This window comes from Anomaloglossus baeobatrachus, chromosome 1 (genome assembly GCF_048569485.1).
Source record: "Anomaloglossus baeobatrachus isolate aAnoBae1 chromosome 1, aAnoBae1.hap1, whole genome shotgun sequence".
NCBI lineage: Eukaryota > Metazoa > Chordata > Amphibia > Anura > Aromobatidae > Anomaloglossus > Anomaloglossus baeobatrachus.
This window is the reverse complement of record NC_134353.1, coordinates 289,086,090-289,108,726: the sequence shown is the minus strand read 5'-3', so window position 1 is coordinate 289,108,726 and position 22,637 is coordinate 289,086,090. Positions and strand designations below refer to the sequence as shown.

The following is a 22,637-nucleotide window of genomic DNA, read 5'->3' as shown; positions in this document are numbered from 1 at the left end:
CAGCTAGAGAGTGCAACGGAGTGGGAAGTAAGGAGACTGCTAGAGAGCACCAGGCCCAACCGGGCGGCAGATCCCGAAGCAAGGATAGATTCACCTTTCCCTGCTAAACCTGCCGGTGTGGGGCTCTCAAAGCCCACACCACAACACCACAAAAGCCGCAGCCACGTAACCGCAGTGAGGGCCCATAGGTCACAGGAGGCAAGCAGCTGGAGTGGCCTGGTCCGGGGAACGAGCAAACGGCAAACAAAAGGGGGAGAGAGGCTGCAGCATCTTCCCTGGGTGACCCCCATAGGGACTCAAAGTCGGGGTCACCCCAAACCACCAAGGGCTAAGGAAGGCGAGTCAGTAGTCACCCTCATAAAGTCAGCCTGAAGGATACCTGGTTCCCATCTGGTTCATCCCAGCTACGCCCGGGCTACTCACCCTGCCATCAAACGTGAGTAAAGCCCTTGAAAGACAGTTCTGCCTGTGTGAGTCATTCTGCGACTTGTGGTACTACAAACCTACATCGGGCCCTGGGGCTTGCCTCACTCTCAGGAGGCTATTCCAACTAACTGCACACACCATCAGCCCCAGGCGACCCTCAACCTGCAGTGGCGGTCCCCACTGACCGCAATACTGAGAGTGGCGTCACGACAAGAAGAAGATCTCCTACCTGTGACCAGATCCAGCTACGTGGAGTCCCTGAAGGTAATGCACCGACACTACACCTGTGGGGCTTCACATCATCAGCAGCGTTAACCAAGTACCCGCCCATAATCTCGTGCCCGCACTTTTCCCTCTGACTCCACCGTTATGCGCAAGTGCTGGCCATATGAACCATGTTACCTATTACTGCTTGCACGAGATTATGGGCGGGTATTGGATGACGCTGCTGATGACAATCACAGCGCCGCCCATAATCTCGCGCCCATGGTAATAGGTAACGTGGTTCATATGGCCAGTGCTTGCGCATAACGGTGGAGGCAGAGTGAGAAGCGTGGGCACGAGATTATGGGCGGGTACTTGGATGACGCTGCTGATGACAATCACAGCGCCGCCCATAATCTCGCGCCTGCGCAATCACCTCAAAAGCGTTCACACTTTGCACAGTGCTTACTCCCGCGAGAGTGGCACTGGGCATGCACAAAACTTCAGGAGGACAGTTACATGAGGAAGGCGTCCTCATGTATGGAAATGAGCAATGGGGGACGGCGTACAACGGCAGGAGGGGGAATAACGGACGCCAGGCAGCCCGCCCCCCGTGACCATAAAAACAGATTTGCATACAAAAAGGTAAGACTTCATAAAGTATTATTTTAGGTCTCAAAGGGGGCACAATAGCAACAGGAACCTTTCCAGAAGCAGCCCAGGAGCTGCAGAGGGGAATCTTTTATTTTTTTTGCTAAATTTCTGGTGACAGGTTCCCTTTAAAGGGAACCTGTCAGGTGCAATCTGCACTCAGAGCCAGGAGCAGTTCTGGGTGTATATTGCTAATCCCTCCCTAACTGTCCCTGTATACACTAGCATAGATAAAGGCATCTATAGAAAAAGTATTTTTAAAGAGCTTATATCTTATGCTAATTAGCGCGGGGACTAGTCCCAAGGGCGTTACTTCACTTGGCTAGTCGGCTCATATAGCGTGTTAGTACTCACACAGGGGCGTAATAACATGCTAACATGCTATGCGAGCCGACTAGCCAAGTGAAGTAACGCCCTTGTGACTAGTCTCCGCGCTCATTAGCATAAGATATAAGATCTTTAAAAATATTTGTTCTTGATCTCTTTATCTATGCTAGTGTATACAGGGACGGTTAGGCAGGGATTAGCAATATACACCCAGAGCTGCTCCTGGCTCTGAGTGCATATTGCACCTGACAGGTTCACTTTAAAGGGAACCTGTCACCAGATTTGGGGCCTATAAGCTGCGGCCACCACCAGCGGGATCTTATGTACACATTCTAACATGCTGCATACCTCCCAACCGTCCCGGATACAGCGGGACTTTCACGCTTTACGTTGTTTGTCCCGTTGCCACGGGCGGGACGGCCGGCTCCCGGGCTCCGCCCACCCACTCTCTCTCCGCCTCCCTGCTTTTCCCTCCTACCATCCTAGTAGACGTGGCATAGAGAGGAGCGCTGCCTGTGCTGCTGCTGGTACAGTAAACTAATCTCCCCAGCGCTGATTTCCCTCCCTCCCCCCTCACCCCCGGCCGGAGCCTGTCTGTGCGGTCGGCCGCCTGTCTGTGCGGTCGGCCCGCCACCTGTCTGTGCGGGCGCCCCCCGCCGCCTGTCTGTGCGGGCGCCCCCCGCCGCCTGTCTGTGCGGGCGCCCCCCTGCCGCCTGTCTGTGCGGGCGCCCCCCTGCTGCCTGTCTGTGCGGGCGCCCCCCTGCTGCCTGTCTGTGCGGGCGCCCCCCTGCCGCCTGTCTGTGCGGGCGCCCCCCTGCCGCCTGTCTGTGCGGGCGCCCCCCGCCGCCTGTCTGTGCGGGCGCCCCCCTGCCGCCTGTCTGTGCGGGCGCCCCCCTGCCGCCTGTCTGTGCGGGCGCCCCCCCGCCGCCTGTCTGTGCGGGCGGCCCGCCGCCTCATTGTGTGGGCGGCCGGCCGCCTCTCTCTGCGGGCGGCTGGCCGCCCCTCTGTGCGGGCGGCCCGCCGCCTGTCTGTGAAGGCGGCCGGCCGCCTGTCTGTGAAGGCGACCGGCCGCCTCACTGTGGCTGCCTGCGTGTCCGTGCTGGAGGCCCGCCGGCTGCCTGCGTGTCCGTGCTGGAGGCCCGCCGGCTGCCTGCGTGTCCGTGCTGGAGGCCCGCCGGCTGCCTGCGTGTCCGTGCTGGAGGCCCGCCGGCTGCCTGCGTGTCCGTGCTGGAGGCCCGCCGGCTGCCTGCGTGTCCGTGCTGGAGGCCCGCCGGCTGCCTGCGTGTCCGTGCTGGAGGCCCGCCGGCTGCCTGCGTGTCCGTGCTGGAGGCCCGCCGGCTGCCTGCGTGTCCGTGCTGGAGGCCCGCCGGCTGCCTGCGTGTCCGTGCTGGAGGCCCGCCGGCTGCCTGCGTGTCCGTGCTGGAGGCCCGCCGGCTGCCTGCGTGTTTGTGCTGAATGGGTGTGGATGGGGAGTGGATATGGGCGTGACTGTGAAATGGGTGTGGTTAGGGGGCGTGGCCTAAAAATTTGCCGCGGCGCGCTACGCGCGCCGCAAACTTTGTCCCTCTTTTCCTTCTTTAAAAGTTGGGAGGTATGCTTTACGCCCCCTCTGCACCAGGTCTGAAGGAAGTTTTTTACCCAGCAAGATGTTCCTGATAGCAGTAGGAATGCCCGGGATGGAAGGGGTAGGGAGGATGACTATTGCTTGTGAGGCCTCTTCCCAGACCCTGAAAGGCAGACTGCACCAGCTTCCAGGGTAGACATCCCACAGGCTTCAGGAATCAGATATTTCATGTGGCAATTCTGCCCCCAATGAAGCACCTCTCCGGATTTCCAGTTCAGGGCAGGCTAATGGGCACGAACCCAAAGCAGACCCAGAACCAGTGGACAGGACAAGTTCGGAAGCACCGAGAAAGATATGTTCTCTGAATGCGAAGCTCGCACTTGAAGTTCCACGTGCTCAGAAACAAAGCATATTGGTACAATCCAGAGTGTTCCATCCACTGCAGACAACGTCAATGGACTTCAGACACATCAGACGGGTATCTGGTACCGATCCACCACAGCCAGTTAAATGAAGTTCCCAGCAGATCTGGAGTCTAGATGGGCTATATCAGAAAACCGAATACCTTTATTTAAAATGAAAATGGACTGAACCATTGAGGATTTGTTCTCGCAAGAGTGACCCCTCCTACTGACCCTATGTATGAGGGTCCCAGCCTCACAGGACACACATGAAGTGTTCTGCATCTGTGCAGTAACACAGGCCTATGGCTAGACCTTGGTCTCAACGTTGTTCAGACATCTTAATATTTGTCAACCTGCATTCAGGAGCAGCAACTGGAAACTGGGACACCAGCGGCCTCTGGAGAGATGGAGCCAGATGTATTGGTCCCTTATCATGTTTCACCTACATGGATCATTCCTGAAACCTGAGGTCGACCCGGGTATCCAAGGAAATCGGGTCATCCCAAGAATCTCACAGCCTGACAGTTCATTCTTAATTCTCCTTGATAAGCCTTCCGAAAAGGCGGCCACCAGTGCCTGATTGTTACAGCCTAATTCCGAGCAGAGGGTACAGAAGTGAATCGCATACTGGACGACAGTGTGGACACCCTGCCGTAACTGCAGAGAAGAGGACACAGTAGCAGCGATGCTACTTAGCTCATCAAAAACCCTCCAGAAGGCTGTCAGAAGGTCCAGGACATCGGAGGCCAGGATTCTGTCACTGCTAGAACTGTGGGCTGGACAGATGCTGATGAAACAGCTGGTCTCATGCAGATGGATGTTGATGGTCCGCAAAAAGGACAGTATCTGATCTTGCTGTTCCCGTATCTGTCACATCTCCCAGTATAGCTCTGACAGCGAAAGGGTGTCAGAGCCAGAGGAGTCCATGGCCTGCTCAAGCTGTAACACTCACCACTGGTGTTCAGGCGGCGAGCAAAAGTGGATGTATTGGACCACAAGTGGAAAACCCAGGCTTACCATTTAGTAGGAGGGGCTTAACCAAGTGCCTGCCGCAGGGCAGACGCCAGGTAGCACTCCCAGGGCAGTGACCGGGAGTGTGGCAGCTGACCCCCAGGACAGGTGACGAACATAGGTACGGACACAGGTGCAGGCATGTACAAGCGGGATGGCTGATGCAGACAGGAAAGCGGGCACAGATAAGTATGGAAGGCACAGTAGGGACAGATAGGTATAGGAAGGCGGACTCAGGAATAGGTAACGTGACAGAAAAATGGGACCTGAGAACTAGCTAGCAGACAGAAGACTAACTATGGATGTTGTGCAGGGCCCTCCCCTAGTGGGAGGATGCCTTAAGTACCTAGTGCCTCTCAGGCATAGGCTGAGAAGCACTTCCGTGGAATAACATGCTGGCCCTTTAAGAGCAGGGCAGGTGTGCACGTGCGCACCCTAAGCACATTCACAGGGGACTTGTGCTGCATGCACAGGACCTGGGGGTAGGAGGAAGCAGGAGCACATGTGGACGACAGTAGGAATGTGAGGGAAACATGCAACCCAGCCACGGCGGTAAGAGTCAGTATCCCTGCTGGTGAGAGGATGGTAAAGCAGGGATACACGGCAGGACTTGGAAAGGAAGGAGCTGTATTTGAACTTTAGAGTGAAAAATTTGCTGGAATAGATAGCAGTCGCCATGTCATGTTTGGAGAGCCCCTGATGTGCCTAAACAGTGGACCTCCCCCACAAGTGACCCATTTTGGAAACTAGACCCCTCAAGGAAGTAATCTAGATGTGTGGTGAGCACTTTGAAACCCCAGGTGTTTCACAGAATTTTATAACGTTGAGCCATGAAAAAAAAATAAAATACATTTTTCCCACAAAAATGTTGTTTTAACCCCTAAATTTTCAACTTCACAAGGTTCACAGGAGAAAATGCACAATACAATTTGTGTGCAATTTCTCCTGAGTTTGCCAATACCCCATATGTCGTTGAAAACTACTTTTGAGGCACAGTGCAAAGTGAACACGGGCCATATTTGAGTTCAGATTTACTTGGAATCGTTTCGGGGTGCCATGTCACAGTGTCGAAGCCCTTGATGTGCCTTAACAGTGGAGCTCTCCCACAAGTGACCCCATTTTGGAAACCAGACCCCTCAAGGAATTTGGCTAGGTGTTTGGTGAGCACCTTGAACTCCCAGATGCTTCACAGAATTTTATAATGTTGAACGCTGAAAATGGAAAAAATAGGAGATCAAGGACCATACAATTTGTTATTTAATTTCTCCAGAGCTTACCCCAAGGACTATCTTGGCGTGTTGCCAGGTAGTCCAGTATATTCATGAGCTCTGTATAATTGCTAGATCTGCATCAGAGAAAACATTGATTTTATCAAAATGACAGCAAACAGCTCAGTAAGTGACACATCGTTGGAATCAGGGTTTCTGTCTCTACATTATGCTGTTCTCAGATGGGGTAGCAAAAACCTGGCGACAGATTCAATTTAACAGCTGTGTACAAAAATCTGTAGGGATATCACAGTGAAGCAATGTAATGAAGCAAAGGCAGACAACATAAATTAGATATTGGAAAAAACTTTTTGAAAGTAAAGGTGATCAATGAGAGGTGGTCAGCTCCTTCATGGAAATCTTTAAACAGAGGCTGGACAGACATCTGTCTGAGATGGTTTAGTGAATCCTGCATTGAGGAGGTTGGACATGATGACTCTGAACGTTCCTTCTAACTATAACATTTGATTCTTTGATTCTCTAGAAACCCAAACCCTCCTGCTCTGCACGGAGATAAAGCTAGGGGTTCAGCTCGTGGGGGGGAGCATAACATCTGTGTGGGCCACTAAACAGGTGACCCGGATTACAACTATAGTTGAGCACCCTAACTCTTGGTATAGGGTAACCTCAACATCCCTACTACAAGGGATGGAAGGCCTCCCATATGATGAGAGGTTGAAAAAGTTAGATATGTTTAGCTTAGAAAAAAAAGACATCGCAGAGGAGATCTCATTTATATGTATAAATACATGTGTGGTCAATATAAAGTACTGGCACATGACTTATTCCTTTCAAAGGCAATACTAAGGACCAGGGGGCATACACTGCGAGTGGAAGAAAAGCAATTCCGGCAGCTAAATAGGAAAGGGTTCTTTACAGTTAGAGCAGTCAGACTGTGGAATGCCCTACCACAAGAGGTAGTAATGGCAGATACTATAACGGCTTTTAAAAAAGGGCTGGATGATTTCCTCAGCACACAACATTGTCGGTTATAAGTGACTTAGGGACAAAATGTAGAATTGGTGGAGGAAGGTTGAACTAGATGGACCTAGGTCTTTTTTTTTCAACCTATGTAACAATTGACCCCACTGTTCCTGAAAATAAATAAATAAATCACTATACAAAGACTAATACTGATATTATCGCCATACGGTGACCATAGAGTGGTAGATATCAGTCTTGCAGAACATGTAAGGGGTGCTTCATACACAGCGAGATCGTTGCTGAGATCGCTGCTGAGTCACGGTTTTTGTGACGCAGCAGTGACCTCATCAGCGATCTCACTGTGTGTGACACTGAGCATCGATCTGGCCCCTGCTGTGAGATCGCTGCTCGTTACACACAGCCCTGGTTCGTTTTTTTATTGTTGCTCTCCCGCTGTGACGCACAGATCGCTGTGTGGCAGCAAGAGAGCGACGAAATGAAGTGAGCAGAGAGCAAGAGCCGGCATCTGCAGTAAGCTGTAACCAGGGTAAACATCGGGTAACCAAGGTGGTTACCCGATATTTACCTTCATTACCAGCCTCCGCCGCTCTCACGCTGCCAGTGCCAGCTCCCTGCTCTCTGCACATGTAGCTGCAGTACACATCAGGTTAATTAACCCGATGTGTACTGTAGCTAGGAGTGCAGGGAGCCAGCGCTAAGCAGTGTGCGCAGCTCCCTGCACATGTAGAGACGTTATGATCGCTGCTGCGTTGCTGTTTGACAGCTAAGCAGCGATCATAACAGCAACTTACAAGGTCGCTGTTACGTCACAGAAAATGGTGAAGTAACAGCGACGTCGTTGTCGCTGTCGCTATGTGTGAACCCAGCCTAAGAGATTACAGTTCAGTTATAGATAGTGACTTTCTGGTGGAGTTTTTCAATTTCCCATTTTTTCCATCTTGCCAAGACCGACATGACTTGTCTGCAGTCTACACCACAGACATTTTAATTCTCAAATTTTCAGCACCTATTCCCAGCCTTCATAAACGCCTCATTCTGCTGATACCCCAATACTGAGCCGCTGCTGCCACATGTCCCTATTACTGCACCTGCTGTGTGGCACAAAAACATGACTATTCTTACTGCCCACATAATTGTCTACACCAGACTTCAGCATCAGCACCAAAATTGCACCGAAACGGCGTCAAAATAGTATTTGTGCATTCTTTTGCCAAGAGATTCAGATTTGGTGCTGAAATTTTTACATCATATTCCTGCACCCAAGCTACATCTCCTGGTGTTAAAAAAAAAAGTTTCCAAACTATTAATTTAGGAATTAAAGAATTTTAGTTTAAGTTACATTTTCTATATAAAAAAAATTTCTAAAGAAATTTTGGGGTAGGGGAATTGACGTATTAACAAGGAGATAGAAGTTTCCTAATTGGTGGAGCTTTTATACTGTGGATGGTTTTCAACTGCATGTATGACCAGGTGACCACCACACACTTCCTGCAGGGTCATTGCATTCCAAAGTATTCAGCACTTAGGGCTCGTACGCACGTTGCGTGATAGCATGCATACACTGCGTATTGCACTGCAGCGTAAATGCATGCATCCTCTGCACAATCTATGAAGATCATGCACGATGCTTTTTATGAACGCAGCGATTTGGGTGCTAAAATTTTGATCCAAATCCGTGCGTTCATAAAAGCAGCATGTCAACTATTTGTGCGTTCTGGATGCAGCTCCCACTCTGTCTATGATGGTGGCAGCAGCCAGAGTGCAGGAAATAGGTTTTTTTAACCAAATAACTGCATTGATTATGCAGCGTTTCTGCAGCGATTTGGCGCGCACATGTGCTGTCAAATTGCTGCAGAATACTCTGCAATTACATGAGCCCTTAGAAGGTCAAAAAGAGACATTAAATGAAAGTGCAGAATTGTTTACAAACTTACTTTCAAAGCCAGATTTGAAATTCCATAAATGCAACTTTTTCATAAAATTAAAAATTTTACAAATATCTGAGGTAGCACCAATTACAATATGTATGGAATGATGAACCAGATGGTTCTTTGCTGATTCACACTAGCACAGAGTTGCATCACTTGAACAGCCAAGTTCAGTCACACCTACACTGTGACCTCTCTCAGCAGATATCCTGAGCCCCAGAAAAGCCAATGGATGACACTCCGCTGGACATCTACGTGTTCATCGTGTCATGTATACTGCTGCTGCCATTGCTGGCCCTAAACACCCAAGGACTTTATGATTTGCTCCCTCTGCCTTAATTTTTTTAAAAAGGCTTGATGGCAACAAAGTAAAAGTTCGTTATGTTGAAACAGTGCCACTATTTGAGGAGAGAGAAAAAAAAAAAAAGTTTATACCCCCCAAAGATAATTTATTGCACCCAACTGTGTAAAAATGTCAGTTAATTCAGTTTTACACCACCTATCTGTAGAAAGCAATGCATGTCAGAACCGCTGCACACAGTAAACTAAGTGATAATCACTGCAATCAGATCTGTTCTCAGATGAGGTAGTAAAAGCCTAGTAACAAGATTCCATTCAGCATCCGCTCATGTAGTTTTCCTGCAGTCTTAGTATCCTCTGTGATTATTTTTTATGTGGTCTCACTCGTGTATATTCTTCTCCCTCATGTTGAGGCCAACCAATAATGATTTGTAATTCAATTTAATACTTTGCAATTAAAAACGTATTCTATTATATGAAAGGCAGAGCTTTGCAAGTTCTTAGTTCAAGGGAAGCATATGTCACTTCACATACAATTGTGAACACAAGGCCCGATTCATGAAAGGGAACCAATCACCAGGATTTTCATATATAACCTAAAGCCTCTGCTGTACTGGCACTGTCAGGCTGATTCTATACAGACCTTTAGTTGTCAGCTCATAGGCATAGGTTTTGAAAACCAAGAAAGTAAAGTTTATAAAATCAGCTTCTTGAGTGACAGCAGCTGAGGATCAAATAGCTGGGGGGGGGGGGGGGGGGTATTCATAGTTATATCTGATCGTCAGCTGCTGATTTCATAAACTTTTTTCTTTGATTTCAAAACCTAAACATCCGCTAGAAAAAGGATTTTTCTCAAGAAATGTCTTGAGTCTAAAAGATTAGCACACTTGCGGTCAAAAAAAAAAAAAAAAAAAAAAACCCCGCACCAAAAACCGCATGCGTTTTTGGTGCAGTTTTTCCCGCAGGTAGGTCCCTGCGTTTTTTTTTACTATTATCTCTGGCAAAAAAAAAAAAAAAAAAAAAAAAAAAATAAAATGCAGGTACCTGCAGAAAAGAAGTTAGATGCAGATTTTTCTCAAAAAATTCTGCAGAAAGAATGTTCTGGAAGAAAAACAAAAAAAAAAAAAAAAGAAAAACCCCGCAGTGTGCGCACAGCTATTTTTTCCCCCATAGGTTTTGCTGGGGAAATGTCTACAGAAAGGTTCCAACGATTTTCTCAAGAAATTTCTGCAGCAAGACTGCAAAAAAACCCCAAACAAACCGTAGTGTGTGAACAAGGCCTAAGGCGCATCTTACAAGTGCTATGCGCACCTGGCAGAAAGCCACTTAAGTCAGTGCCTCCAGTAATTTCCAAAACTTTTGCAGACGTTTTACACCAGATTTCTGCTGAAAAACCCTTAAATCAGGCCCATGCTATTATCATACAGTCAAACACTTATTCATGGTGTTGCTTTACTGTTATCAATATAGTTATCAGCTGAGTGTAAATTGCATGAAAGGCATGTCTGGCTTGATAAATACTCTAGTAATGACACTAGCGCTATTGTCTCTACAGCACCAGTCATACATGCTTGTTTCACATACTTTGTGTGTGCACAGATCATATACCCATTATATTCTGAGCATATTAAAGGTGTCTAATGGGGCCAGTGGTCATGTCAGGTATACAGCTTCTGATGTGTGCAACCAATGTAAACCGTATACTGGCGGGAAGCATTAGGTGCTGGAATAAAGGAAGAGCATACAGTTTAGTCTTCAAGTGATTGCTGACATATTGCATTTTACACAACATATAATATATATATATATATAAAAAAAAAATAAATAATAATAATAAAGCAAAAACCCTCACCAACTGACCATAAAGTGTTACATTTATTGTTAAGATACAGGTATCCAAGATGATCTTAGTAAACACCTTCCCTCATGGTTTGCTAAATGCCTTTTTTGTGTAACACAAAGTCTAAATATTAAAAATACAAACTGTGGCTTTCTAGTTACTACAGATTACCATCTTACAACAAGTCGCATTCACTGTGGTCAAGAAATCACAGTGCACTAGCTAAAACCCAGCCAAGGAGATCCCTTACCCTTACAACACATCTAAAAACAGCAGAAAAAAAAAAAAAAAAAAAAAAAAGGAATGGTTAACATTTATTGAAAAATCAGCAAAACATTTATATTTCAATAGAAAAAAAAAACAAACCCCTCCAAAACTTAAAAAAATTCCCAGCCGTTGCAATGCAGAACTGGCTTCTTTGAAGCCAAAACGCAAAACTGGTTACAATCCTAATGCCGGGCTGTAACTCAGATGGGAAGTCAAGCAGATTCCAGAGACGTCAAGTCCACATCCGCGCATGATGGTTCGGTTAGACAACCTTCTGTTGTTCTTTCTTGCCAATCAAGGATTTGTGAATATGAGGAATGACACCTAGAAAGAAAACAAGGACATCGAGGTTTAAGATCCGCAACAGCAGTGAGCTTTCTGAACAACATATTATGTCATTTATTTCAAGTATATGGGATGTCAGTGATCATGGGTATAGACCAAAGTATTATAAGATGGCTCGATCAATAACGCCAATTTGTGCTTGTTAAGTTAGCCATAATGGAGATTTAAAATGAATTCTTCCACTGAATACATTTATCACCTTATCCACATAAAGTGATACTTTACGAAGGGGGGGGGGGTCTCATAAAAATGAAAAGGCATACCGTGTTTCCCCGATAGTAAGACACCCCCGATAGTAAGACGTAGTGGGGGTTTTGGGGGGGGGGTGTCGGTTAATGTAAGACGTACCCCGAAAGTAGGACGTAGTAAAAATGTATTTATTTCTCCTCCTCTTTACAGTACAGTTACAGCGGCCGAGCGCTCAGCTGAGCGCCCCAACATGCTGGCGGCCGAGCGCTCAGCTGAGCACCCTGACATGCCGGCGGCATGTGACAGCTCTCAGCTGAGAGCCCTGACATGCCGGCGGCAAAGCGCTCAGCTGAGAGCTGACACATGCTGGCGGTCTGGCGCTCAGCTGAGCGCCCTGACATGCCTGCGGCTTAGCGTTCAGCTGAGAGCTGACACATGCTGGCGGTCGGGCGCTCGGCTACCGAGAAATGTTGAAGTAATGTTGTCCGTGGTCCATCAGGACCATGGACAACATACAAAATCACACAGCCTCAGTGCCCTCATGTGCAGCCGCTGGTGGTTAAGTTTCCTTAACTTGCGGTACACTTAGGGTGCAATTGCGGCAAGTCCCCATACGGTACATTGCATGGAGACTTGCTGCGATTGCTGTGGGATTTTTTCCAATATAAGACATACCCCGAAAGTAAGACATAGTGGCACTTTTGGGGGTAAAAAGAAAGTAAGACACTGTCTTACTTTCGGGGAAACACGGTAGTAGTCAAGCATACACGCTACGGCTGCATTCACAATACTCGTGATGGGTGGATTTTGGACTGCAAGAATGAATACATCTATCCCATTTACCTGTAGATTTGCTGCTCTCCCACATCTAGATCAGAGGTCTTAAACACGAGACCTCGAGGCTGCTTCTTGCGGCCCGCAGGCCCTGTGACGATTACTGTTCTATGGAGGGGGCTGGTGACGTCAGCAATTTACTTGCTTTGAATCATTTGCGGTGCAGCGCAGAGAAGCTCTGCACTCTACCAATGGTAGCCGCCAGCCAGTCAGAGACAAGGTGACTTCATACACAGACGTCACCTGCTAGCCTCTGACTCTCTGGCGGCTGCCATTGGTAGAGTGCAGAGCTTCTCTGCGCCGCAAATGATTCAAAGTAAATTGCTGATGGCCGTGATAGTCACAGGGTCCCCGGGCCTGCAAGAAGCAGGTAAGGACACAGAGGACAGGTGAGAAGAACTTTTTTTTTCCGTATGTGATGGGATCAGGATGAGGACATGACTAAAACGATGAGCACATTACTACGTGATTTAGGACAAGATTACTATATGATACTGCCAATTTTAAAATATTACTTTCAAGAAGGGGATAAAAAACTAAAAATATGATATCACTAAAAGTGTCACTTTGTCCTACAAAGAATGCGGCCCCCTGAATTTTTTTTATTTTTCTCTTATGTGTGGCCTGCTGAGTTTGAGACCCCTGATCTAGATCTCAGAAGTGTTTGAAGCTATTTTCCACCTTTGAATTTAGATTAGCCTTCTGTAATAACAGGCAAGTGGGAAAAAGGCACAGAACTAAATTAAAACTTGAGAAAAGCCATATTGTTGGGGATACTGTTTGGAAGTATGGTGGTGCACAGACCTGACGAGCCATTAAACCATTTCAGTGCTAGATTTTTTGGGGTATATTTCCACAGTAAATTATCTTCAAAGTTAATCTCTCACAATAACGATTTACTATAAATATAAAAGTAACCATCTGTACACTTACCACCACCAGCAATGGTAGCCTTAATGAGGGCATCCAGTTCTTCATCCCCCCTGATGGCGAGCTGCAAGTGACGTGGAGTAATACGCTTCACTTTGAGATCTTTTGAAGCATTTCCTGCCAATTCAAGTACCTGCAAGAGACGAGCAAAAGAAAAAACACGTCTTAGAAATGTATCTGTATGACTCCGAACAAGTCACCATATCATTTACACTGAAGCTTGCCACATGCATGTGGAGGGTGAAAGGTGCATGCCCACGATCAGAAATAGCAACGTTTTGTACGCAGAGTGTTTTTGCTGCGTCCAAAGCTATGTTGTACAGTAGATGGGATTTATAGAACTGTCATGCCCACTGTGCTTTCCTCCGCAGAATAAACTGACCTGTGGTGTGGCTTTTCAAGCTGCAGCAATGTCAATTTATGCTGCGGAGACGCGAGTGTTCTTCACAGGGAAAAACCACAGATAAAGTCCACAGTGCCCTGATCGTGGGCATGGGCCGCTGCAGAGCACATACTGTGTCCTGGACGCAGCGTGTCCTGATCGTGTGCACCCACCCTTACAACACTTGTACACAGACAAATGGCTGTCCGAAAAACTTTGTATGCACTGATACATACTAATCTAGTTGTATATACACAGAATGGGAAAATTGTGTACCAGCCTACAGAATTAAACGGAAAGGCAATAACTGGTCTCAGACGCATTCAGCACCATTTCTACCATATTGTTCATCTGAACTAAGATTGCGCAGTGGGCTAGTCATCACTGACCGGTTATCAACCACTAAAACATCTCAAATCTGCATTATAAGGGTATGTGCACATGCTGCAGAAATTTCCAGCATCAAATCTGCACCTTGTGGCAGAAAAAAAAAAAAAAAAAAAAAAAAAAAAACCAAAAACAAAAACAATAAAAGCATTTTTTTTTGTGAAATCAATGTCTGGGAGGGCACAAACCCCCCCCCTCCCCCCGCAAATAAAAACCACAGCCCAACAATTAACATGCCACAGAGGGAAATGGGCAAGTGCAAAAATACTATTTACGTGTAGAAATAGGAGTTATCTGCAGGTAACTCATGTTATAATGTTCCCTGACAGCTGTGGCTATCGGGAAGGAATGGATTTATGACCATACCGGGACCGTTCACTTTCAGTGACATGTGCATGTATAGAGCGGCTGTAGTGATTGCTTACTAGGCTGAGTGGCAGCTGATGTCACTCCCCAGTATTTTGACTGCTCACTCTGCAGTAGGTGTGGGCACAGAAATCTGTCAGTATTAGGGATGGATTACAGACCTACGATGACTGATTCGTGCATACACCTATGACAAAGGGAGCGGCTCCCGGGGTTAGACAAGTCAATCTTCTCCCAGTAGCCATGATTGCAATAAGATGGCCAGGGAGCATTTTAACACTATTTACCTGCAGTTTAGCTATATTGTGCAGTGGGCTAGTCATCACAACCAGTTATCAACCACTAACATCAATTTCACAACTGGTCAAGTGTTCATTCGGTCTGCATTATATTTTATACTTCATTAAAACAAGTGCCATCTCCTCCTAAGGCTTACCTCAGCAGTAAGATACTCCAGGATTGCTGCGGTGTAGACTGCAGCTGTTCCACCAACACGGCCATGACTGGTGGTTCTGTTTTTCATAAGACGATGGATACGACCCACTGGAAACTGAAGATCAAGAAGGAAAATCAGAAGTCTAGGTAAACAAGTACAAAACTTTAGGAGCTACGTCCAAATGTAGCGATTTCTTGGAGTTTCCATGCCAGGTTCTCCCAGAGCTGCCAAAGTGGCCAGAGCTCTGGTGAGATGGGGTGCAACCACACCTCATCTAATTCATGACAAATCACAGTGTTCCCTACACCTGATATTTCACTCCAGTACCTAACTGGAGTAAGATTTCTGGTGTAATGCACACAGGTGCAAGACACCCCAGATTTATGAAGACGCATGATGCACTGTGAATCAGGAATGTCTGACTCCAGTGCGAACCCTCAAGACTGGTGTGAGTAACGCCAGAGGTGATTAATCCAGCCCTAAGATTCTGAGGCTCTGTGCGCACTGGGAAGTGGAATTTTCTTGAGAAAATTCCGCATGCCCTCAAAGATTACCGCACCCGCGGTAAAAAACCGCCGGAAACCGCACCCGAAAACCGCATGCGGTTTGCTGCGGTTTTACCGCGGTATTATTCGCGGTATTGCCGCGGTTTTGCCGCGTGCGGGTTGGGATGTGCTTTATTGCTTTCAATGCAATAAAGCACATTGAAGAAAAAAAAAAAAAAAAAGTCATTTAATTCTGAGAGTAGATAGACAGAAGAATAGATAGAGGGATAGATAGATAGACAGAGGGATAGATAGAGAGATAGATGACAGATCGCTGCATTTCCCACGGTCGGCAGTGAGTTCACATTACCGGCCGTGGGAAATGACCGGTAATTACCTCTGCTGCTTTCATTCAGCGCTGTCTCTGTGACAGTCGCGGCTGGATGGAGGCAGCGCTGGACGTCGGACCTGGATTACGCCGGAGCTTTGGTGCGGGAGGGGTTAATAAAATGGTGAACGAGGCTTGTTTGTTTTATTTAAAATAAAGGATTTTTCGGTGTGTGTGTTTTCTTCACTTTACTTACGGGTTGATCATGTCAGCTGTCACATAGACGCTGCCATGATCAAGCCTGGAGTTAATGGCGGTGGTCCCCCACCATCATTAACCCCTTGTATTACCTTGCCACCACTGCTACACGGTGGCAAGAAGAGCCGAGGACACGCCGGTATTGTCGCATATTGCATGCGACAGTGCCGGGGCAGCTGCGGCTGATATTCTCGGCTGCCGGAGGGGGAGTGAGGCGGGGGACATTACCCCTGCCCCTCTCCCTCCCCAGCCTGAGGATACCGGGCCGCCGCTGTGTGCTTACCTCGGCTGGACGGTGAATATGCAGCGGAGCCCACGTTCTTTTTTTCCTATATTTCCGTTTTCTTTCTATGTGTGTTCTATGTGTCTGTGTCTATGTGATCTATGTGTCTGTGATGTCTGTGTGTGTGATCTGTGTGTGTGTTTACTCTGCACGGCTTCCTCTTCCTGTAATGACATCACTTCCCTGCAAAACCGCAGACAAGCGATGCACATTACCGGAGGTAAACCGCAAAATACCGCAGGGAATAACGCAGGAAAACGCAGTGAACCGCACAGAATTTGCTGCCTGCGTTATTCCCTGCGGGATTTCTTGATTAACATTGAGTCAATGGAGAGAAATCCCGCAGCGACGTGCGGAAAAGAAGTGACATGCACTTGTTTTTGTTGCGGGATTCCCGCAGCAAAACACGCAGCTGTCAAATTCCGCCCAGTGCGCACAGGATTTTTTTTCTCCATAGGATTTGCTGGTGATTCACTGCAGAGATGTTATGAACATTTTCTGCAGCGAAACATGCAGCAAATCCGCGGCAAAATCCGCGAAAAATCCGGTAAGTGCGCACATAGCCTAAAACTTAGAAGTACCTGCACACAGAGTAAAACTGAAATGTAAACACTGACTGTTATAGTCTGCAGCAAGCTTGGGTAACTTTTAGAAAGATTAACAGAGCTTGGTGGGGAGAGGGGCTGAGCATGTGAAGAAAAGTCATGATATATGCCAGAAAAATGGAGGGAATGAGGCACTCCAGCCCCTGAATTACTTCCCTTTATTGCAGTGACTAAGGGAGGAGTGTGCACTAGTAAGGCTGGTTTCACACTACGTCTTTTTAACATCCGTTGAAAACGTTATTTTAGCGGAAATACGGATCCTGCTTTTACAGCAAATAACGTATGCAAACGCATCTGTTATTTTGCAGGATCCTGCACTGGATGTTTAGGGGCGGGCATTGGAGTCATGTGATCGGGAGTGAGGGGAACTAGACTGGGAGCCGGCTTCTGACTGCTGCAGACGCTGGTAACCAAGGTAAACATCGGCCTTGGATACCCGATATTTATCTTGGTTACGAGTGTCTGCAGCTGCTAGGAGCAGGGCTGCCTGCACACGTAACCAACGTAAACATCGGGTAACTAAGATAAGTGGTTACGCGATATTTACCTTGGTTACGAGTGTCCGCAGCTCTCAGGTGGGAGAGAGAGGAAGGGGGAGGAAGGGGGAAAGACAGATAGAGAGAGAGGGTGAGGGAGGGAGGAGGAGAGACAGACAGATCACGCGAGACTGGTTCTGGGCATGCTCAGTACTTTCTGGGCATGCTCAGTACAAAAGCAGGATCCTGTCTATCAGCACGACAGCGTTCACATGCGTTTGCGTGCTGTTTAGTCAGGATCCAGCAATTTGCAGTATTTGGACGCAGCTCAAAAACGCTACAAGTAGCGTTTTTGAAACATGTTAAAAAACTGCAAGTCACTGGATCCTCAATATAACGCACGCAAACGCAGGTGAACGGATGTTAACGCGAGTCCATTGCAAATGCATTGAAATGAAAACGCATTTGCACTGGATCCGTACTTCCGCTAAAATAACGTTTTCAACGGATGTTAAAAAGACGTAGTGTGAAACCAGCCTTAGATTCCCTAAATCAGGGCTGTGCCATTCTGGACTGCACCGTGCCCTCCCCCGCTACCTGCATCCTCAGGATGCAGATCGCAATGAATCCATTGGTGGAGGAGAGTGCAGCAGGCTCAGTCTTCCACCAATCCGCGTGAGGCATTGCAGATTACGTCACATCATCGCGTGTGCTGCGAGGAGCGTCAGAGCACTGGAGGCTGGAGCAGCCAGGTAGAACAGGCGAGCAGGTGTCCCCCCGCGTATATGTGGTGTTTGTAAAGGGGGCTCATGTTGTGTATAGATGGCTATGTGGGGATTCAATGTATTTAGGAAGCTAACGTGAGGGCTCATGTTATATCTAGGAGGCTAGATGGGGGTTCAAAGTATACAAGAGGCTATATGGGGCTCAATGTATAGAATGGGCACCACACTGTATAGGGGCTCAATGTATTTAGGAAGCCATGTGGGGCTCATACTGCATATAGGGAAGCTGTGTGGCATCTCATACTGTCTATAAGAGACCCCTGATGCAGGCAGTCGCCGAAACGAACGTCCATCGGGTGGGTGCCATTCCCGGTGTGTGGTGTTCCTGCTATCTGGTAAGCTCTTACAATGTTTGATCTCTCCATGTACCTTACATTGTGGGGAAGCATGGAGTGAGGTATTGACCATTATGTTCACCCTGAGGGATATGGTCAGTTTAATTCAATATAGGTAACCATTTTTGAACTTCCACTGTACAGGTTTTTACCCTGAACATAACATATGTACTGTGGGTATAATATATATTTACTTCCAATTTCCCTCCAATAGTATTAACTGTTTAAGCACGACCGGGGTTGTGCCCCCTTTTTTGTATGCTCCTCTTTTATCTACCTTGCACTTATTTAATAATAAAAGCATTATAAATATTTACAATGAGGGTTGATCGCGTTTTTTCTTTCTGAAAGGCACCAATACTGTATATGGCGGGGTGCGCGGGAGAGTTGTGTGTAGCATACTCTATACAGTGGGATGTCCGTATACTTTCATTAAGGCCTAAGCCACGCAGCGAGAAAAACGGTGCGAGTGGAGTGAGATAAAACATCGCATTCCACTCGGACCAATATTAGCCTGTGTGCCAGCACCGAAGAGTGATTATTTTCTCAGCCCTAATCGGACCGAGAAAATAATCGCAGCATGCTGCGATTGTAATGCGAGACTCTTTCGCACCCATTCAAGTCTATCGGGCGACAGAAACATCACATTGCACTCGCGGTACACCAGTGTACCAAGCGAGAATCGCAATAGCCGGCTACGGAGGAGAGAGGGAGATAAATCCTCCCTCCCCTCCTCTGAGCTGGCCCTCCCCCCGCAGCTGGGGTCCGCTCGCACAGTTGGATCTCAGTCACAGGGACACTCTGCTCCTGCTGTACTGCCAGCATGAGCCGAGTGTCATGTGAGGATCGCACTAGTCCCCCGTGTGGTCCCAGCCTAATTCTGCTTATTAAGTGATATTCTTATAAAATTATAAGATGTTCTAATATTGAGCAGAATTACAGCAATTTCAGTCTACTCACAGAGCCTAGTGACCTTACTTTTCACTTTATTATTAATGCCCATACAATGAGGACCACAGAGGATGAACCCTTACCCATTAAACACTTACAGTATGCCATACTCTTATGGACAGAAAACCGAACTGCTAAAGCCATATTTTTAACCCCTTCAGTCCCGGGGCACTTTCAGTTTTTGCTCCCCTTCTTCCGGGAGCCGTAACTTTTTTATTTTTCAGTCAATCTTGCCATATGACGGCTTGTTTTTTTGCGGGACAAGTTGTACTTTTAAATGAAACCATATGTTTTACCATATGCTGTACTGGAAATCAGCAAAAAAATTCCAAGTGTGGAAAAACTGCAAAAAAAGTGTGATGGCACAATAGTTTTTGGGATGTTTTATTCACTATATGGTAAAACTGATGTGTGGGTGTGATGCCTGAGGTCGGTGTGAGTTTGTAGACAAACATGTATAGGTTTACTTTTATCTAAGGGGTTAAAAAAAATTTCACAAGCTTGTCCAATAAAAGTGGCGCATGTTTTGCGCCATTTTCCGAAACCCGTAGAGTTCTCATTTTCGGGATCTATGGCTCAGTGACAACTTATTTTTTTGCGTCTCAAGCTGTCGTTTCTAATGATACCATTTTTGCGCAGATGCTACGTTTTGATCGCCTGTTATTGCATTTTGCGTAAAACTTGCAGCGAGCAAAAAAAAAAAAAAAAAAAAAAAAAAAAAACCGTAATTTTGGCGTTTGGAATTTTTTTGCCACTACGCAGTTTACCAGATTAATTGATTTTATATTTTGATAGATCGGGCATTTCTGAACGTGGCAATACCAAATATGTTTATATTTATTTTTTTAACCCTTTAATTTTCAATGGGGGGGAAAGGGGGTTGATTTGAACTTTTAGGTTTTGGGTTTTTTTTTAAAACTTTTTTTTCACTTTTTTTTAATTTTACTAGTCCCCCTAGGGGGCTATAGCGATCAGCAATCCGATCGCTCTTATCTATCTGCTGATTACAGCTATACAGCAGATTCAGTCACTTCCTGTATCTCTGCCCCCGGCCGAGGGAAAACGAAAGAGAAACTTCATAGCTGCAGGCGTCATCACATGACCCTGTGCTACGATGGCAACCACAGATAGTCACGTGATCACGCACGTGACTTCCAGTGGGGGCGGTGGTAAGTAAAAATCATGGCCTCGCGTATATAGATCTCGCTGCCAGACTTTGGCAGCGAGATTTAAGGGGTTAAATGTTGCGAGTGGAAGAGATTCCACTCGCAACATGCAGGCTCACATGTCAGCTGTTGAAAACAGCTGATATTTGTGCCAACCACCGGAGCCTGCCCGCGGCAGGGGGCGGAGCTTAACGGGACACGCTCCATGACGGATATATCCATCCATGGTCGTTAAGGTGTTAATTCAAGAATGGTATTTTAGGAAAAGCCCTGCCACACAATCACAGGGCTGCCACACAGCCAACCTCTTGGACCTGTCATTTAGTCACTGACCACTATTTAGCCCTGTTGCAAGCTGACAACTTATGTATAGATGTCACTGCACGAGAATGATGTATAACCATTACTTACCTGCAGCCCGGCTCTTGAAGAGCGGGTAACGGAAGTTGCTTTAGATTTGCCAGAATCTTTACCAGCTTTGCCACCAGCCTGTAAGATAAAAAATAAAATAAAACGGTGTAAAATAACATTCAGTAAACTTAGTTGTAAAGTTACTTCCAACTGTTAATACAGCTTCTGCTCTGCTGACTGGAGGGAGGCATTGTTATATCACAGAATCAAGGCCATAGATAGGGGTAACCGGCATGGAAGAAAGCTGTAGGAAGGGTCACTGGATATCAGAACCACCATTTACTAAAAGATCACAAGAGGTAACAAATCCAAAAGTGTGAGATCCCCAACGTAGGGTAGAGAGCACATATCTGCACGGTACGGTGTTCTCCATTAGTGTATGAAAATGCAACCAAGAATGGAAGATTAACCCAGTCCCGCTATGTATGGAGGTCTGTAGATGAGTGGCTCCTTCACCAGGGCTGCCTGGTCCAGTTCTCCACAGCAATGTCAAACTACCAGGAAAGTTGTGCAGGAATTAAGTGTTGAGAGTATATTAGTGATTGTGAGCATGCATGGCACTGCTCATTAATCAATCAAGCATGGGAAACTGGGCTAGGCTACTCAGCCAAGCATTGGGGGTGCGGAAGCGCCAAGCTCAAGTCCCTAACCCGCATGTTTCACGGCTATTTTTCATCCACTAAACATGTGGGGATTGCCTGCCAAACTCAGTAATGCTATAGACATGTTGGCTACTGGCAACACCGACTGGCCGGCCGCATTGCATCATCAGGTCCAATGGGTCTAATATGAGACCCGGGGGTGTGATGCTAGGCACAGTGCAGTTCAGGGAGAGTTTATATAGAAGGAAGAACAGCTTAGGCTATGTGCGCACGTTGTGTACTGGCCCTGCAGAAATTTCTGCAGCGATTTGAACAGCACACGTGCGGTTCAAATCGCTGCAGAAACAAAAGCAGATTTCATGCACTCTGCATGTAGCGCCTCCCAGCCCCTGCCATAGACAGAGCAGGGACTTCTTTCGTGCACTCTGCATAAAGTGACATGTCACTTCTTAGAACGCGCGCTTCGGGCAGCAGCCGAAGCGCTGCGCTCTAAAACGCCACGTGCGCACGTCTCCTGCATAATCTTCATAGATTGTGCAGGGGACGCATGCAGTTATGCTGCGGTGCAGATCGCAGCGTAACTGCATGCAATTATGCAACGTGCGCACATAGCCTTAGATTAAAAACAGGGGTTTACACACTTTTAGCCTTTAGTACTTTTCTTATGGCACTAAAGGGAGTTTTTTTCAGGCTGGTTTAAATAAATTAAAATGATATTGGGTCCCCTATTTTTGATAACCAGCCAAGAAAATCAGACAGATGCAGGATACTGACTCCTTTCCAGAGTTACAAAAAAAAAAAAAAAAAAAAATAGAAAAAAATTCCAGTCGCTAGAGTTGGTTAACTCATTGCATTGCGCAGGTGTGGTGGCAATCGGGGTCATATTTTTTGTGTTGATGTCAGCACCCCATTACTAACCCAGTGAGTGTATAAATAAAAAAAAAAAAA

General features: G+C 46.9%; 1 protein-coding gene and 1 non-coding gene across 3 annotated transcripts in view; both read right to left on the bottom strand.

The window, feature by feature from the left end:
- Nucleotides 1-10,884: 10,884 nt before the first annotated feature.
- Nucleotides 10,885-22,637, bottom strand: part of LOC142291914 (histone H2A.Z-like) — a 71,765-nt gene continuing 60,012 nt past the window's right edge. For both annotated transcript variants that reach the window (XM_075336863.1, XM_075336872.1), the window contains exons 2-5: nucleotides 21,088-21,165; nucleotides 15,005-15,118; nucleotides 13,437-13,566; nucleotides 10,885-11,459 (exon numbers count right to left, since the gene is read on the bottom strand). In XM_075336863.1, coding sequence (XP_075192978.1) covers nucleotides 11,398-11,459; nucleotides 13,437-13,566; nucleotides 15,005-15,118; nucleotides 21,088-21,165 — 384 coding nt within the window. In that variant the 3' untranslated portion in view covers nucleotides 10,885-11,397. The remainder of the gene's footprint in view (nucleotides 11,460-13,436; nucleotides 13,567-15,004; nucleotides 15,119-21,087; nucleotides 21,166-22,637) is intronic.
- Nucleotides 14,124-14,206, bottom strand: LOC142258786 (small Cajal body-specific RNA 18). The gene has a single exon (XR_012727869.1).